Below are 17,720 nucleotides of genomic sequence, written 5' to 3' on the forward strand. Positions count from 1 at the left end.
CAAAGAGTAAGAAGTCTACATGACAGAAAGGAATCTAAATTTTTCTACAACTCTTTCAATTGTTGTATTCAAGAGTTAATAACAAAGTAAGAATATATCATACATTAATATTTTGAACCTAACCAGTGTCTCTTAAGTGACTTGACACAAGATGTCAGAACATGTTACTACTACAGCTGAATGAGTATAATATACATTTAATTTTTCTTCTTTACATAGAAATTAGATACAATGCTCCTGCCAGCTAATTTCTAAGTTATTATCTGCAAAACACCTACAGTTTTCAGGTGCCTAACTCACCCCTGGAATCATGGTTAAAGTTGCCCCCCCCAGCTGAAATTCCGCCCCAGGACGGGGCATCACACCCCTGAGATTGTGAGCAGGAGGCAGCTCCATCAATGGGCTCCACTAGCGTCCCAAAAAGAACAGGAGGACTTGCGGCACCTTAGAGACTAGCCAATTTATTAGAGCATAAGCTTTCGTAGGCTACAGCTCACTTCATCGGATGCTTATGCTCTAATAAATTGGTTAGTCTCTAAGGTGCCGCAAGTCCTCCTGTTCTTTTTGCGGATACAGACTAACACGGCTGCTGCTCTGAAACTTGGGTCCCAGAGGCAGGAGAGAACTGGCAGTGCAGGAACAACACAGGTTATCCACCTACCAGGGGCAGGTGAGGCGTTGCGTTTCCCTAGGGCCCTCCGCTCAAGGCGTTTCACCGCCATGTGCCGGCCCGGCTCGCAGGAGGCAGTATCTTCCCGGCAGCCGGGGAAGCAGCGGGACCCAGGAGTCCCGACTCCCATTCCCAGGCTTGGCGGGGATGCTGCTGCTACGGCACCCCGGCGCCCAGCCCCCCGCAGCGGGTCAGCAGGGCCTGGACCCCCGCCCGTCCCTCTCAGCTCAGCCCCCCATGGCCCAGGGAGGTGTCTTTCTTCTACAGCTCTGTCCCCAGACCGCAGGCTGCCCCCGCCACGCACCCACCCACCCACCGCCGCTCTCTTACTGATCTCTCCGGCCTCGGCCTCCGCCTCCGCCTCCGCCTCCTCCGGCTCCCCCTGTTCGGGGCGCAGCCGGGCCAGCGCTGCCACTACAGCTTCCTCAGCCGCCATCTTCCCCACGCACAGCACGGAACTACTGGGCTGGCTGGCGAGCGGAGCGGGAGCACAAGCCGCAGACGCCTCCCTCACGGGAGGGAAGGGGAGAGGGCGCTGCTCGCTTCCTCTCACTGGGCAGACGGCCGCGCCGACTCGCCGCAAGGGGGCGGGCGGCCGTCGTTCGGGCCTCGCCAATAAAAACTACGCTTCCCGAGATGCATATCGGCAAAAAAACTACACTACCCAGAATACATCGGGACCGAAGCAAACAACTGCCCTCTCGTGGCGGGGAGCGTGACGTTCGAATGACTCCCGCGGCCAAAAGGCGCAGTGAGAAAACTATCCTACCCAGAATGCCAGTGGGATGAGGTCTGCGTTGGGCCTGGGTTAAGCGGCGTCACAGTGAGTAGAGCTGCGGGCTGCGTTCGCGGGGGTCTCCGTGTTCCCCAGCCTCTGCCTTGGGCTGGCTGGGAGAGAGGCTCGCGGCTGCCCGCCCGCCCCTTCTCTGAGAGATAGGGGCCGTGCGGTTCTCTGGGGCTGGATGGGGCATTTCCTGGGGGTGGCAGGGAGGCTGCCCGCGGGGTCTGTGAGGTATCCTGCCCCCGCCGCCGCCGCTGCTGCTGCAAACGTAGGGGGTGGGGTGGTGCTGGGGAGCCGCTGCGGGCGGGGGCAGTCACCGAGCTGTTCTCGGGCCGGAGTTCTCTCTGCTTCCCCTTCCTTGGCCTGGGTGCCACGATCGTAGGTGCACTAGGAACAAGGATACTGACCTGCGAGGTGCAAAGGGGCTTAGGTAAGATCGCACTTTCTGTCCTGACAAGCGATTAGTCACTCTACTGAATAGCTCTTGGAGAGCAACTACTGACAGACCTGACCCACCCATTCCAGGTGGCGTTTCTTCTAAGGCCAGCCTCCATCGCCCATTTGTTCACTCCTAAAACAAGCAGCTTTGTACTTTATCCCGTGCTGAGCTTCATGCTTGAGAAAAGCTGCCTGTAAACATCCATATGCTCCTTCAAAACCCTCCTTAAAATTTCTTTGCCATGATGCCTACAAAGAAACAAACAAACAAAACTTGACCAATATTGTCTCATTATTTACTTGTACTCTCCCATCTGTCTATCTTTTTCCAGCTGTTGCCTCTTGCTTAGACTGTACGCTATTTGGGACAGGCACCATCTTTTGTTCTGTGTTTGAACAGTGCCTATGACAATGGGTACTGGTCCATGAATAGGGTTCCTAGGCTCTATGGTGATGATAATAATAATGTCTGAAAGTGATAGACATGCTGGTTCTTGCCCACATGGTTGGGGTCTAACTGAGCACCATATGTGGCGCTGAGTAGGAATTTTCCCCTAGATCAGATTGGCAGTGACCGTGGAGTAGGGGGCGGGGGCTTGCCTTCTTCTGTAGCCTCGGCTGTAGATTGCTTGCCTGGATTGTCTGGAATCATTTGCCTGTCATCAGAGGAGCACTGGGCATTGGTTTACCTTGGTCCTCCAGTTCTTTGCCTGTGGCATCCAGGGGCTTGGTCTGCTGAGGATTGTAATACTTTGGTGTAATTTGGGTTGCTGGGTGGTGTTAGTGGCCTGTGATATACAGGTGACACTAGATGATCTAGTGATGCCTTCTGGCCTTAAATTCTGTGATTCCGTGATACAACTTTATTGGGCTTACTTGTCTCACACAAGGATGGTCAACATTACATGCAGCATATTATTTCAGGCACACTTAAATCTGCTCCTCTACTATACTTACCAGTTCTCTGCAATATTGCTCCACTCACTGTTCATAGGGCGGAAAGTGTAGCAAAGCTCATAACAAAATTGTGTGATATGCCACATCTACCGTTAATTAAAGACTTGTTTAATCCACCACATGATCATCTGTCCTCACAGCGCCCATTGTGTACAAGTTTACCGGGTAAGGGATTTACAGTCGAAGACACGTGGCAGGCTTCATGGTCTGCAGACAGAATGACAAATAATTATGTTGTCTCGGACTCCACTCAGCATCAACCCATGTTTTAATTACCACAAAGGCAATTGAGCCTTCTTAGCTGGTTTTGTACTGGACATGGAATTTGTGCTGCAGCAGAATTTAGTGGTGTCTTAGAGACAGTCCATTATATCAATGTGGGCAGCCACAAACCATGACACACACTTCAGAGTAGCAGCTGTGTTAGTCTGTATTTGAAAAAGAAAAGGAGTACTTGTGGCACCTTAGAGACTAACAAATTTATTTGAGCATAAGCTTTTGTGAGCTACAGCTGAGCTCACAAAAGCTTATGCTCAAATAAATTTGTTAGTCTCTAAGGTGCCACAAGTACTCCTTTTCATGACACACATTGCTGAGGACTGCAAAATGACTCCAATTTTTGATGGTCTTTATGCCTTGAATGTTGCTGATAAGAATGCTGTGGCTTGGATTGACTGGATTGCATAGGCCAAATAAATAAATTGGGTTAGACTGTTAGAAAAACGTCATTGTGCGTGTTTGTAAGAACACCTGAGTTTATTGGAGTTAAAAACTTAATTTGCTTTTTCTGATTTAATTTCAGTTTGCATTTTTCTTTTAAGTTTATATATGATGATGAAACTAACACAAAAATCAGTTGCACACTTCAGTTCTTGTGCACCAAAGCTTTCTCTCATATTTAGTTCACTAATATTTTAGGGGAACTTTAAATCTAAGTTTTATGATCAGAAATTCTTTTAAAATTAATGAAAATGTTTTTATTAACATTACAAACAACAGTTTCCCACCCATCCTGAAATCAAACTTTTTAGGTCTACCTTACCTGAAAATGTCCCTTTTTCTTAATTTTTTTTTTTTTTGGGGGGGGGGGGTAGGGATCTGAAAAATCCTTGATCTTTGAAACTAGTTATACCACTATTCCAACTAAATGCTAGATTGTGCAGTTTGGGTTGCTGGGTGCAAGAAGCTTTTACTTCCATTGGATTTTTTTTTTTCTTTCCCCCAATGCATTCTTCCCCTACCTAAGATGGCAAACTTCTCCCCCCCCAACATAGGGATGGGGTCCTGGATCAAAGGTTTTTCTGGGCAACTTGGCCACCTCTCACAGCCCATGCGTCATGCTTGCTGCATTCAAAAAGATCAGTCTTCTAGGATCAGTTGGTCCCTCTTTCTGTGCATACTTCAGAGATGTAGCTTTAATGCAGTCCTACAAGATTCCACTGGAAGAGTGGAAAGGAGAAGAAATTAGGAGGGGAATAAAATATTGATTTCACAACTACACAGCTCAACAGTGATAATTTTCTTCTTTGCAATAAGTTCATGAGGCAGCAACCGATAAAAGGAGAGAGAAGAAAAATGGAGGTACAGCTCCACAAACTTGTGAAATGTTCACAAGAACAAAGTATTTGTGTAATTGAAGACAAGGAAGCTCATTTTTACTTTGTTATGCCATGCTCATCAACATAGTAGCTGAGTGCCTTCCAATAATGCTTTAATAATGTGACTAACATCTTTCATGTCATTTGCTCTCTCTTGCCCCCAGAGAGAAGCATGTGTTGTGGAGTGCTTTGTTGTGTAGGTGTTTTTTTGTTTCTCTCGCCCTCCTCCCCCACGTTTCTCTAGTGTTGTTACAGTGAGATCTTAGAATCCAGCTCTACTAGAGGTCTGCTTTTATCGTTCTGTTAAGTGTAAATAGGAAAAAAATGAGAACTCATGAGGATGAATTCAGGGGGAGGAAAGTTAAGTGTAAAGTATTTTTCTCCCCACAATCACATTTGATGCAGATGTTAATTAAAGATTAAATTACATGTATTTGGCAAGAAGTGGAAAGATAATTTTGAAATAATATTGATTAACATTACTTTCTTTAGGGATTTGAGATGTCCAAAAAGAAATCCAAGAAGTCTAAGCAAAAAGAGGGAAGTTTGGATGCCTTGGATAACAAAGTAAGAAAACTAATACTCTTGTGAAAATAACATACTTTCAAAGCAGAGTTTCAATTGCTTAGCAGATGCTTAATAGTCAGAGGAATGAATCAGTGGCTGAGAGGAAAGATAGGGTCATGAGGGCAGTAACAAGAATCAGTGAGCTTCTTTTAAGTTTCACTCCTGATTTTCAGGAAGGCTGTGAGCAGTTTAGGTATAGAATTTGTCAGAGAAGCTTTCCTCTTGGTATATGCATTTTTTTCCTAAGAGAAATTGTCAGTCAGAAAGCAGTGTTTATCTCCTAGATACAGCCGAAGGCAGAGTAGTGATCCTCATTTCTTTTTTTAGATTAGGAGCCAGTGATGTGCTGCCAATATTTTAACAAGTGTCTCACACAGAAATGTGTTTTCTTAACCTGTGAGATTTTATTCCATCAATGACCAATATTATGAGTAGATTCCCAGTAATTATAACATGCCTGTAATCAGTGATTGATTTTTAGATGTTTCTTTCAGCAAATCACTTAAGAAAATCCTAGTTCAACAAGCTAAATGTAGATTCTAATGGCCACAACCCCTGTTTGGCCACACTTGCACACACAGTCAAAATAATCTCCCAACCTTTTGTGCATTTTATTTTATTTTTGTTGGTGGCTGTGTGCTATGCTACTGACAAACCAGTAATTCAGGTTAGCAAGTTTTCTCACTCAGAATTTAGGAGGGATAAAGTGAGGGAGAGAGCCATCAAATGTTGTTATACAGGCTCCTCAAAGTGGGAGTAGTTTGGAAAAGTGCAGAAATATGGCTAGCTGAGTTTATGGCATTCTCTGAAGGTGATTATAGGCATTGGGAGGCTTTTGGAAAAAGGAATAACGTGTGCGAGGAGGAAATGAATATAAGTACATCCCTCTTGATTCTTGGCAAACAAGTTACTCAGACTTTAGTTGCCTAGCAAATCTGTACTTAAAATGAATACAGCATAAAATTAAAAATGTTATAATCACCTGATGATTTCCCCCTTGTTTGCTTCTCAATTATATTCTTTCAGCCTTCTTGTTCTAAGACTACCAGTAATAAAACAAAGGCATGCAGCTTGGCAAGCTCAACACCTTCCTCAGAGAAAAGAAAATGGGTGAGTAGTGTCTAAAACTTTTATAAAAGGATTATGTCCAATATCTCTTTTCCCCCTTAACCATTTGTCTATCTTGTTTCCAATATAAACTGAGTTTTAGGACAGGACTATCTCATAATCTGTTTGTATAGTGACTAGCACAGTGGGCCTTTGATCTAAGGAGGGATCTCCAGGCACTACTGCAATATAATAAATAATTGCCTTGCGTACAGGTACAATGGAAACCTAGTAGAAATGTCCCTCTAGGTGTCTTGGATGTATTCAGCAGTACCCATTATTGACTTCTCTTATCAGCGATAGGTATTGTTTTGTATGTTCTCCTCTCACACATGTGCAGGCATGCAACAGTAGAGAGTAGGACTGCCAACTTCCTATTGGCACAAAACCAAACACCCTAGCCCCGCTCCTGCCCCGAGGCCTCATCCCCTACTCACTACATTTCCCCCTCCCTCGGTGGCTGTTCTCCCCCAACCTCATTCATTTTTCACTGTGCTAGGGCAGGGTGGTGGAGTGTGGGAGAGGGTGAAGGCTCTAAATGGGTGTGGCTCTGGGGTGGGGCCAGAAATGAGGGTTCAGGGTGCAGGAGGGGGCACTGGGACAGGGAGTTGGGAGGCAGTGAGGGCTGGGGGGTGGGGATGAGGGTTTTGGGGTGCAGGAGGGAGCTCCAGGCTGGGGGGTGGGGATGAGGGATTTGGAATGTGGGGGGGGCTGTGGGTTGAGGCAAGGGTTTGGGGATTGGGGGATGAGGGCTCTGGGCTGGGAGTGCTGGCTCTGGGGTGGGGCAAGGGATAAAGGTTTTGGGGTTCAGGAGGGGGCTTCAGGCTGGGGATGTGGGGTTGAAGGATTTGGAGTGCGGCGGGGGCTGCAGGTTGAGGCATAGGGTTGGGGTGCAGGAGGGGGTGAGGGCTCTGGGATGGGGACAGGGATGAGGGGTTCAGGGTATGGTTGGGGGCTCTGGGCTGGGGCCAATGGGAATGAGGGGTTTGGGGTGCAGGATGGGGCTGTGGGTTTGGGTGGGGCTCAGGGCTAAGGCTTGGGGTTGGGGCACGGGCTCTACCTCTGATGGCTCCTGGTCAGAAGCAGAGCGGGGTGGCTAAAGCAGGCTTCCTGCCTGTCCTGGGGCACTGTGCTGCACCCTGGAAGCTATCAGCAGGTCCTGCTCCCATTTTAATGTGTCAAATCTTTAAACTGGTATCTGCTAACAGCTTGAAATGTGTACTTGGTGGGCATGAGATTCATTAATATGTTGAAATGCACATGTACTTCAGAGCTTACATGTGTGCCTGTTTGTTGTAGGTATCTTCTAGACTAATACATAGCCTTATTTCAACAGGTAGCTTTGCATATACGTACAGACTAATATATTATCATAATACATATCTCTCATGCTATGTATTGTATTGTCCTAATAAAACAAGTTCTTTTTTGTGTTTTTTTTTGTTTTTTTTAAATACGTTTGAATGATACAAAAGTAGGGTAAAAATTGGGGGGAGTGGGGGGCAGAAAACTAATAACACTTTTTGTCAAACCCGGGATTTTTTTCAATTTAAACCAACTTTTACCAAAAACAAAGGGGCTTATATATAATGTACTAAGGAAAATTGTTACAGTTTTAACTACACTTGCTTTTTTACCAAAGCAAACTTTTGGTCATTTCAAACTAATTTTTTACAATTTTATTATATAATTGCAAAATTAGCATTTTCTAACTTAAAAATACACCCCACGGAGCACTTCTTCAAAAAACGATGAGAGAAGTTCTATATAACCAAAATTAAGGGTTTGTGAGGGTAATATGGTATATTTTGTGATTCCCTAGTGAACTTGGTATGCTATTAAATTTAAAAGTAAACTTCTGCAACTTAGCAGGAAGGAGACAAATAATAACAGCCCTATGCTATGTAGGAACCCAAGACAACCGCATGCCGTTTTGGTTGCCTCATCTTAAGAGGGATGTATTAGAATTGGAAAAGGTTTAGCGAAGGGCAACAAAAATGTGAAACAGATTCCATACGTCTATCAGAAACTGCAGAATTTATTGGTCTGCTGAGATTGATTATGCTGACACATCTTAGTCTCTGCAGACTTCCTTTTGTAGAATAAAAAGGTTACTAAAATTCAAATGATCTAACCTAAAAATCGATTAAAATTTGAAACCATTGAAATCTTGAATTGGTTTGAGACCCTGTCAGAGTAGACTAACAGTGAGTTCACCTGGATGAACTTCAGAGCCCTTGTAACATATGCTGCTATGACTGTTGTTCGTCCCAAAAAAGAGTCAAGAAACCCTGCATCTCTGTTCATATCTTAACCTGCATTGAACAGTGTCCTATGACTTGTCTGAGAGGTGATATGGTCATGTATCATAAGCTAAATAGCACTTATAAGAAAGTAATACATGCTGATTGCAAAGTTTTTGTGGAAGCCAAAGCCGCCATATTCAAGGAAGCTTCTACCAGGAGCAGTGTTGCTTCCTTTTATCAATACATGCATGACCTTATTGATGAGAGTTTGTTCACTTTGTGCAATCTATTCCAGTTCTGGTTAGCTAATCAATACAGAGATGGAGTGCATGACAGGCTGGAATGACTACTTCAGCCAGCTGTTAAATGCACCCCCAGTTTCTTTGGACCCTGACATTGTCTGCTGCCGAGTTGACCTATTCTGCATAAAATGATCTTTGCCATGTACTATTGTCAAAATCTACAGAAATAAGGCATCAGGAAACTGGAATTCCTGCAGAACTGTTAAAAAGTGCTGGACCAGCTATTCTTTGTGATTTGTGTACACTGTTCAATATCATCTGGGGAACAGAGTCAGTCCTGTCTGACTGGCTAAAAGATGTTATTGATTTGGATATCTATAGGCAGCAAATGACTTCTTGGCATTACTTTTATTTGTCCAAGGGGAAGTGTTCCTTTGCTTCTGTCTTGTTGGCTCAGGCTGCTAATTTCTTAAGGAGCAAGAGAAGAGCACAACAAGCTGGCTTAACTCCAGCCTTCCACAATAGAGCAAATCTTCACAGCATACCAGTTTACTGAGAAGACATCAGATTTCAAGCACTCCATTCGTGTTGCACTTGTAGATATCAAGGCCACGTTTGACTCTGTCTAGGAGTCACTTTGGCCGATCTTAAAACTCGCAGGCCTCACTGAAAAGTTATGTAGAATGTTCCATTTCCAATATGACTGTTTTTTGCAAATGGGAAAAGAACTACGTTCTTCCAGATTAGGTTCGGCATCTGACAAGGATGCATTGCTGCCCTAGACTCTTCAGTGCCACCATCATGATGTCTGGTCAAGCATGCTGTCTAAGTAAGTACAATTTAGGCATACACTTTGATAAGAGCCTCACCGTTGTCAACTTTCTTGATGACATAGCACTAGTTGCTGAATCAATAGACAAGCTAGTGGCTGCACTTTAAAGCCCTGGAAAGTTCAGTGGCAAAAGTCAGCCTGAGAATTAATTGGGGTAAAACTCTAATTTTTGTGACTGGTGATTTTGAACATGACTGAGTGGTCATCCCCTTAGCTTCTACGGCCAACAGCAAGTTTGTCTGTGATTTCACCTACCTTGTCTCTGCTGTTGATGATCTGAGCAGTATCAAGAAAGAATTCATGCAAAAGTATCCTCTGTAGTGGGGCACTTCATAAAGAACATTTTTCATAAACCAAACGCAAGTGGAGAGATGAAGCTGAGGCTATATAATGCTTCAGTGGTTAGTATTTTGACCTAAGGGACTGAAACATGGCCCCAACTATTAGGACTAAAGAAATTGGACTCCATTCAGATCAAGCATCTCTGAATGATTGAAAAACTCCAATTGAACAAATTTTAAAGTCAAATGAAGAGATCAGTTTTCTAACTAAACAGGTTCTGCTCTCACAAACAGTCACCCAAAGCTCTCAAAGGTGATTTTGTCATCTGCTCTGAATGCCTACTATCTTCCCTGCAAGAATCATCTTTGACTTAGCCAATGAAAGGAGAATGGAAAAGACTCCCTGGAAAACATAAAACACGATGGGTGGATGGGTTCAACAGACACCTGTATCTCACAGGCATCTTACTGCGTAATGTGCCAGATTTCCCTCTGTTGTCCCAGTGACTGGGTGAGAACTTACATGACTAGGGCTCCTATGCGGTGATGTTAATCAGAAAAATGTATGCGAGTGATTAGGAATCACTTTAAGAAAGCATGGGCTACTTCCTCAGTTGTGGCTGGTTTAAAACAATGGTCTGGTTGGAGGAAAAGTGAAGGCAGATAGATAGTGTATTAAAAACAAATGGAATAAAGAGGAAGTTGATAGTCATTAATATAAACCACAAATAGAAATTGCTTTCCTTATCAATTTTCTACAAAGGAACACAAGAAGAAATCTATGGCCAGCAGAGCTAAGGAAAGAGTGTTTAGTTTTTTTTTTTTAAAATATTTTTTTTAAATATAAGGACAGAAAGAATCCATCGGAAATGCATCCGATGAAGTGAGCTGTAGCTCACGAAAGCTTATGCTCTAATTTGTTAGTCTCTAAGGTGCCACAAGTACTCCTTTTTCTTTTTGCGGATACAGACTAACACGGCTGCTACTCTGAAACCAGAAAGAATCCTGAGAGTGGTATTGGACCGTTATTAGATTAAAATGGTAGAATTATCAATAATAAGGCAGAAGTGTTCAATAAATATTTGTTCTGTATTTAAAGGAAAAAACTGATATATAATTTCAACACATGGATAACACTTTCCATTCCACTGCTATCTCTGGAAGATATTAAATAAAAGCCACTAAAGTTAGACATTTTAAAATCAGCAGGTCCAAACTTGCATTCAAGTTAAGAGCTGGCTGAGGAGCTCGCCGAACCATTAATGTTCATTTTTTCGATATATCTTGAAGCACAGGGAAAGATCCAGAAGACTAGAAGAAAGTTAATGTTCCAGCATTTAAGAAGAGTAAATGCCAGAAGCTGGGAATGAGCGACAGGGGATGGATCACTTGATGATTACCTGTTTTGTTCATCCCCCTCTGGGGCATCTGGCATTGGCCATTGTCGAAAGACAGGATACTGGTCATAGGTGACATTTGGTCTGACCCAGTATGGCCATTGTTAAATGGGATGACCAGGGTCATTGTAGACCTGTCAGCCTGACGTTGATCCTTGGCAAGATAATAGAGCTGTTAATAGAGTATATGATTGATCAAGAATTAAAGGACTATAATATAATTAATGCCTATCCACATGAGTTTATGGAAAATAGAAACTTGATTTTTTTTTGTTAAACGAGGTTACAAGTTTGGTTGATAAAGACAATAGTGTTATATATTTAGGCTTCTCTAAGGCATTTGACTTGGTACTGCATGATATTTTGATTTTTTTTTTTTTTTTTTGTGCTAGGTGTGCCACATTTTTTAATGTGGCACACATTAAATGGAATAAAATCTGGCTGATAGGTTTCAAAATGTAACTATAAATGGGGAATCCCCATTGAGCTGGTTTGTTTCTAGTGTGTACCACAGGGATTGGTTCTTGGCCTGTGCTATATAACTTTTTATGTTTTATTATTATTTATTAATGATTTGGAAGAAAGCAGTCATCACTGAAAGTTTGCAGATGACACACAAATTGGTGGTTAAATAATGAAGCGGACAGCTCATTGATTTGGCGCAAGCTCGGTGCAAGCAAACAATGTGTTTTTTTTTTCTTTCTCAGCCAAATATGATGTACAAGTTACAGGCCTGAGTAATGGGCAGAATGGTGTCATTGTTCACAGAGATTGAGAAGGGAGTTGGGGATTAAGAGAGAACTCTGTTTTAGTCATGTTGAACTTGATCTGATGACTAGATAGGTCTGTTGTAAGCAGATGTGTACCCTACAAACACTACAGCTGCTGTTGTTCTGTACTACTGTAGTGTAGACGCTTACTGCAATGATGGAAGGGATTTTTCCATTGCTGTAGTAAATCCAAGAGGTGGTAGCTAGGTCGACGGAATATACAGTAGGGGGTTAGGTTGACCTGATTGTGCACAGGGACCAGGTCTGATGCTCCATTTGTACAAGGCCTCCATACTAGGGAAACTTTTTGGCTGTTGCTAACTTATTCAGGCTCATTGGAGTTAGCAGTGTTGGAAGCCCAGTCTGGGTGGGGTGCTGGCTACCACCAGCATTTTAAGACATAATACCGTGGATACATCTCTTTAAAAGTCCAGCAGTGTCTGTCAGTCTATTGAACTAGGACTTCCAGTGTTACTGCTGTTTGTTAATTCCAGTTCAGTTCAATGGTGGTGAGTTCTTGGAAAACTTCCTCCAATGTAGAGAAGACTTCAGAACTTTTACTCATTTCAGGAAACTGTTGAAACTCTGTTTAAAAAAACCTAACGACTTTCTAATGGTGGCTAATATGATTGTGACCAAACAGTGTCAAAACTCTGTTCTAGACTAGATAGAAGCGTCTAGGAAGCAATTTGGATAACGTATATTCTTTATCTACTGGTTTCTTTGTAGAATATAGGATATGCATGTATTGTAAAGATCTGTAATCAGTTATACTTTGTTTCTCTCTTGTAATCCAGGTCTGTTTGTATGCTGTTACTCACTTGTTCCTTGTGTTTTCTTAAAATGCAACAGAATACAGTGAAGCAAATATATTGTGATGAAGAAGCTGGCCAGTTTGTTTCAGAGTTTAGCTAGTAAAAATGTGAATGTATCCAGTGATAGGTCACAGTAACACATTCTTTACTGAGGTTTTTTTTTTATTTGTCTGCAATTTAATGGTTCCTGTTAGTTTTTAACTTTTTTTTTTCTTTTTTCAGAAATCAGAAGAGACCGGAATCTGTAACATAAGAGGACAGTTAGAATTTCAAAGGTAAATGCTTGCTTTGTCACTAAACATAACCATTTTTTAAAAAAATCAACAGGATAGTGCTTAGTATTTTAACAAAAATATTGAGTTTTTTACTTGTGCGGTGATAGAGAATTAGGCCTTCTTAATGGATAAAATATTTCCATTTGCATTCATGAATGGACTCTGCCTAAGTCAGTCAGGTTGTGATGGTAATTAAGAAATGAGGTCCTTAAGATTTTTTTTTTTTTTAAATTCACTATAAATTTGTGCTAGACAAGAGAAGAATGACACCCTTCTGCTGCTCACTGGAGACCAGGGACAGTGTTATCCTCCTCATTCTGAACTGTGGGCCTTGTAATGGGAATGTCTGTGTTGCATGTTCTGTAGACGTCAGCAGAAGTACTGGGCATGGAACAAAAGCAAAATGTACAGTAGGGAGCCATAGTGTAATTTAGAGGAGGATTTTGCATTAAGTATATATTTTATTTTCCATTTTTGTTGGCTCTAGGTAGCCCCCAAATCAATCCAGTTGTCTTAACTCGATGCTTCAAGTAATTTTCAAGGTGACAGGCACCAAGAAATCAGTCAAGTTGTGTAATGGCAAAGTGCTCTTTGACTGACTTGTGAATTCATAGTGGATTCCTCAGTTATTGTTGACTAAATGTTTATACTCTTATGATAACTAATGGATCTATTAGGATTTCTATTAACTACATTTTCAGTGGTTTTTATTGGTCTCTGGTGGAACAATATTTGACTTTATTTTTGAACATGTTGAACTATAATCATTTTAGCATATCTTGGGGCTCATTTGCAAAAGGGGCATATTTTTCTCTCCCCCACCCCCTTTCAATTTGTGCTAGACAAAACTTTGCTTTTGGCTACCCCTAGCATGACTGAAGTGGGTGACTGTCACTGTGTTGAACACAGATGCAAAAAGCGTTATGGGCATAAATATTTAAAAATTATTACACAGCCTAATGTTGCATCGTTTTGTTTTTTAATAAAAAATAAAAAAAGACTGCTACAGACATTTTGCCGTGATTTAAGAATCTCTGTTCAGGGCTGAAATTGCAGTGCATGCCGTAGCTAGACTTGGGTCTCATCTACTTTATAAGTATTACCTGGTTACTACAGTATTCCTCACAGTGCAGACAGAACCTGAGGGCTATATCCTTAAATTTCAGCAAGTTCAGCTCAGGTATATGAACAGCATTTTAATCAATCTTTCCTATGCTATAAGATTGAACAGTGTCTTAACAATGTTGAGGACACTGCCATATTGTAATCATTGTACCAGGCTGGTACAATGTAGACAGTGACCTTATGTTTTTTTTGTCAACATTCAGCAAATTAAGAAAATTATGCAAGATATAAAACCAGTGAGAGCAAAGCATGTCCATGAGAAGCAAAAATATCTCTTCCCTCCCCCCTCCCAACTCTTTTAAAGGATCGACATTGTCCTGAATTCGGAGTAAATTATTGAAATTTCAAATACTTAGCAGTAACTAGCTGGGTGAAGAAGTACAGTAACAGTCTAGTTCAGGTTTCTCTTTGTTTGCTGATTTCAATGACGCTAAGTTATATTTTAACTTCCATTTATGTAACATTTCTGCAGATTCAAAGGACATAAATATGTTGAAGAAAAGAAACAAAAGCCAAGTTCTTATGTTCCACAAGGCACTATTGAAGGGTTCCAGGGAGAGTCTTCAAATGATAGCAAAACAATCAGTGCTGTTTTGATTCAAACTGAGAAGCGAAAAAGGATATCTATACGGTTTAAACAGAATGATGTTAAACATGGAAGAGAGAAAAGCCAAAGTGATTCTGGTGTGGTCCCTACTAACAGGGAAAGCTGTAAAAAAGACTACTATTTTGAGAATGATGGAACAGGAGGGAAAATGGTGCGGCATAGTTTTGCAATTCAGAAAGACAAGTTGAGGAGGAAGAAAGAGAAAACTGAGCTCAGCAAACTAAAGGCTAGAGTTGAACAAACTATGTTGGAGAAGTTCAAGGTAGCTACTTCTCCTACAGACTTGCTAAGTAAGAAGTTGCATGGATCAAAAAAATTGAGTAGTGATTTCAGAATTCTGCAAAAGCCCTCAGCCACCTTTCCAAAGACTGCAGGAGATGGCAGTTTCCCCATTAATATATCACACACATCATCAAAGACTTGTAAGAAGAAAAAACACCTACAAAACTCCAAAGAACTATCTAACAAAAATCACCATGATACTAAACATATGCCATCATTTAATTCAACTGCAACATCTCACGAATGGCAGTATCTTAAAGAGAAAAAACAGCATCCTGATTCCAGCAAAACTGTTAGTAGTTCAAGAACTGAAGGAAGGACCTTTGAAGCCATACCATTACATTTAAGACAGGTAAAGTAATAAAATCCTGGACAAGTTAGTAGTAGACAAATGGGTTGGGTTTTTTTTTTTTAAATGGTGGTTTCTAGGTGACAGTTTATATCTTCTCCCTCTACTTATGGAGACGTAGGCTTAAGTTTGGCCACAACTAAGAAGAATTTGTTGATCCCAACCTCACTTATACAAGACACTTGTCTACTTTTTTAGAGCATCTTAACATGTTTTTTGTATCATTATGATTGTGCCAATTTAAATATGTACTCTGCTCTTTTCTATATGCCCACTGCATTCTTTACTCTTTTTATAATACTACTGCAAAGATAGTATTTGGATAGAACATTAATTTAAACAAGTTCTCTTTGTGACCTGACAATAAAATTAAAGTTTGTCATCAGGTAGCAAGTGCTTGCATTCTTATAAATGTCTTTCTTCTGGCATTATTTCTCAACAGAGCTCTGAAGTCCCATGCCCTTCTGCCTCCCATCAAGCCATTCAGATTACAGAAACAGACCAAGAGGTTAGTGATATTTCAGTTTAAACAACTGTATCCTCATTCTGCACTGTTGCTATGCCACTTTCATTCCTACTGGCCATGGTATCTCTTTAAGTACTAAAAAAAATCCAGTTAGAGTTTGTTGCACTTGTCAAGGACTTTATGAAACAAGTTTACATGGTACAACCTAGTTTTAGACTTCTTGCTAACATGTTGGAAAGTGAGGTCAGAATATTTGGTTGCAAATCCCATCAGTTTTACTTCCCAGGATCCCTTTACTTTTTTTAGTAAATATATTCAGCAGTGGCACTCAACCTTTCCAGACTACTGTACCCCTTTCAGGAGTCTGATTTGTCTTGAGTACCCCTAAACGTCACCTCGCTTAAAACTACTTGCTTACAAAATCAGACATAAAAAAGACAAAAGTGTCACAGCAACCTATTACTGAAAAATTGCTTACTTTCTCATTTTTAACATAATTATAAAATAAATAAATTGGGATATAAATATTGCCTTTCAGGGTGTAGTGTATATAGAGCAGTATAAACAAGTCATTGTCTGTATGAAATTTTAGTTTGTACTGACTTAGCAAGTGCTTTTTATGTAACCTGTTGTAAAACTTAAGGAAATATCTAGGTGGGTGGATGTACCCCCTAGAAGACCTCTGTGTATTCCTGAGGTTTGTGCATCTCTGGTTGAGAACCACTGAAATAGCAATGTTCCTAAAGAACTGTTAGCAGAGCACTTTTTGTCTCTGTAGTAAGGAACAGATCAAGCCTATTAACTACTGGATAGAAATGTGGTCACAAATGAAACTTTTAGGCCATACCTTAGACTTCCTATATTTTGGAAGATGTTCATAATCTTAAATTTGCGGCACCAGTTGAAAATTGACTAAGGCTAAGAACTGCACAAAAACAGCTGCAGTGATACCAAAGATGTTTGTTCCTATCAGACAACTTTTTTTAAAGAGCTTACCCACCTCCTATTTTATGTATTCATGTTTTATAATAGATGCAAATAATAGAAGACTTGCATGCTGCTCGAATTGACAAAAAGATGGCTTTGCCAGTCGTACAGACTTGTGGAGAATTGACAAGTATGGAAATAGATCTTCCGGAAGAGAATGCAGATATTCCGGCTGGTATGTCATTTGTAAGGTTCTCAGGAGATTCCTCTGCTCTCTGCTTCCACGATGACAATATTAAAAGTAATAAGTGATCTAAGTAAGGAATGCAAAAGAATGAATTGCTATGTGTTCTCTTCTACAGCAACTGCTACTTCTGGTTTGAACCTCTTGATAGTGATTGACACCAACATAATGATTAGTCACCTGCAGTTTATCATGACTTTGAAAACTAGTGATATACCAGGTATGTGAATGCTTTTATAGCCCCTATAGAAGAGGGACAATCAACAGGTTCACGTGTTTGTATAGCAAGCTCTTCAGGCTATGGACAATGCCTATCACACTGTACTGGAATGTAAATAATGGAAAATAACTTCGTACATATTGAGGTTAACTCTCAACTCTGGGCTCCTTAACAAGCTATCCAAATCCCAGATTTGGACACTTAGATTTTCACATGTAAATGCCTGTTTGTGAGTCTAAATTCAGAGTGTAGGCTTCCTATTAAGGAAACTGACATTTGAAAGCAGAGCAGTAAACTTTTTTACAAATTTTAAACTCCTCTGCATACATAAGTTTTAGGAAACCTTGCCTTCTAAAACCCCCCAGGTCTGGTCCTATCTGATACTGGATGCTATAGAAAGTCAATAAGAGGTTTGTTTGTTTTTTTGTTTTTTTTACCTGGGGTAAGGACAGAATAGGGACTTAAGTGTTGGATCCATTATTAATAATAAGTATTTTGCACTTCTATTGCACCTTAATACAAAG

General features: G+C 41.2%; 2 protein-coding genes across 11 annotated transcripts in view; one reads left to right on the forward strand and one right to left on the reverse strand.

Annotated features, from left to right (window-relative positions):
- Positions 1-1,360, reverse strand: part of TRMT1L (tRNA methyltransferase 1 like) — a 50,129-nt gene extending 48,769 nt beyond the window's left edge. For 3 of the 4 annotated variants that reach the window (XM_038414941.2, XM_043490652.1, XM_038414938.2), the window contains exon 1: positions 1,001-1,360. In XM_038414941.2, coding sequence (XP_038270869.1) covers positions 1,001-1,106 — 106 coding nt within the window. In that variant the 5' untranslated portion in view covers positions 1,107-1,360. Of the gene's footprint in view, positions 1-661 lie in introns of all 4 variants that reach the window. The other variant, XM_043490651.1, reaches the window with a different exon arrangement.
- SWT1 (SWT1 RNA endoribonuclease homolog) overlaps positions 1,318-17,720 on the forward strand; it is a 78,752-nt gene continuing 62,349 nt past the window's right edge. For 2 of the 7 annotated variants that reach the window (XM_043490647.1, XM_038414936.2), the window contains exons 1-8: positions 1,357-1,493; positions 4,937-5,011; positions 6,038-6,121; positions 12,924-12,976; positions 14,574-15,342; positions 15,782-15,847; positions 16,838-16,967; positions 17,095-17,196. In XM_043490647.1, coding sequence (XP_043346582.1) covers positions 4,946-5,011; positions 6,038-6,121; positions 12,924-12,976; positions 14,574-15,342; positions 15,782-15,847; positions 16,838-16,967; positions 17,095-17,196 — 1,270 coding nt within the window. In that variant the 5' untranslated portion in view covers positions 1,357-1,493; positions 4,937-4,945. Of the gene's footprint in view, positions 1,882-4,936; positions 5,012-6,037; positions 6,122-12,923; positions 12,977-14,573; positions 15,343-15,781; positions 15,848-16,837; positions 16,968-17,094; positions 17,197-17,720 lie in introns of all 7 variants that reach the window. The other 5 variants (XM_043490650.1, XM_043490648.1, XM_043490649.1 and 2 more) reach the window with 4 other exon arrangements.

The sequence above is a fragment of the Dermochelys coriacea genome, chromosome 8 (genome assembly GCF_009764565.3).
Source record: "Dermochelys coriacea isolate rDerCor1 chromosome 8, rDerCor1.pri.v4, whole genome shotgun sequence".
Classification (NCBI taxonomy): domain Eukaryota; kingdom Metazoa; phylum Chordata; order Testudines; family Dermochelyidae; genus Dermochelys; species Dermochelys coriacea.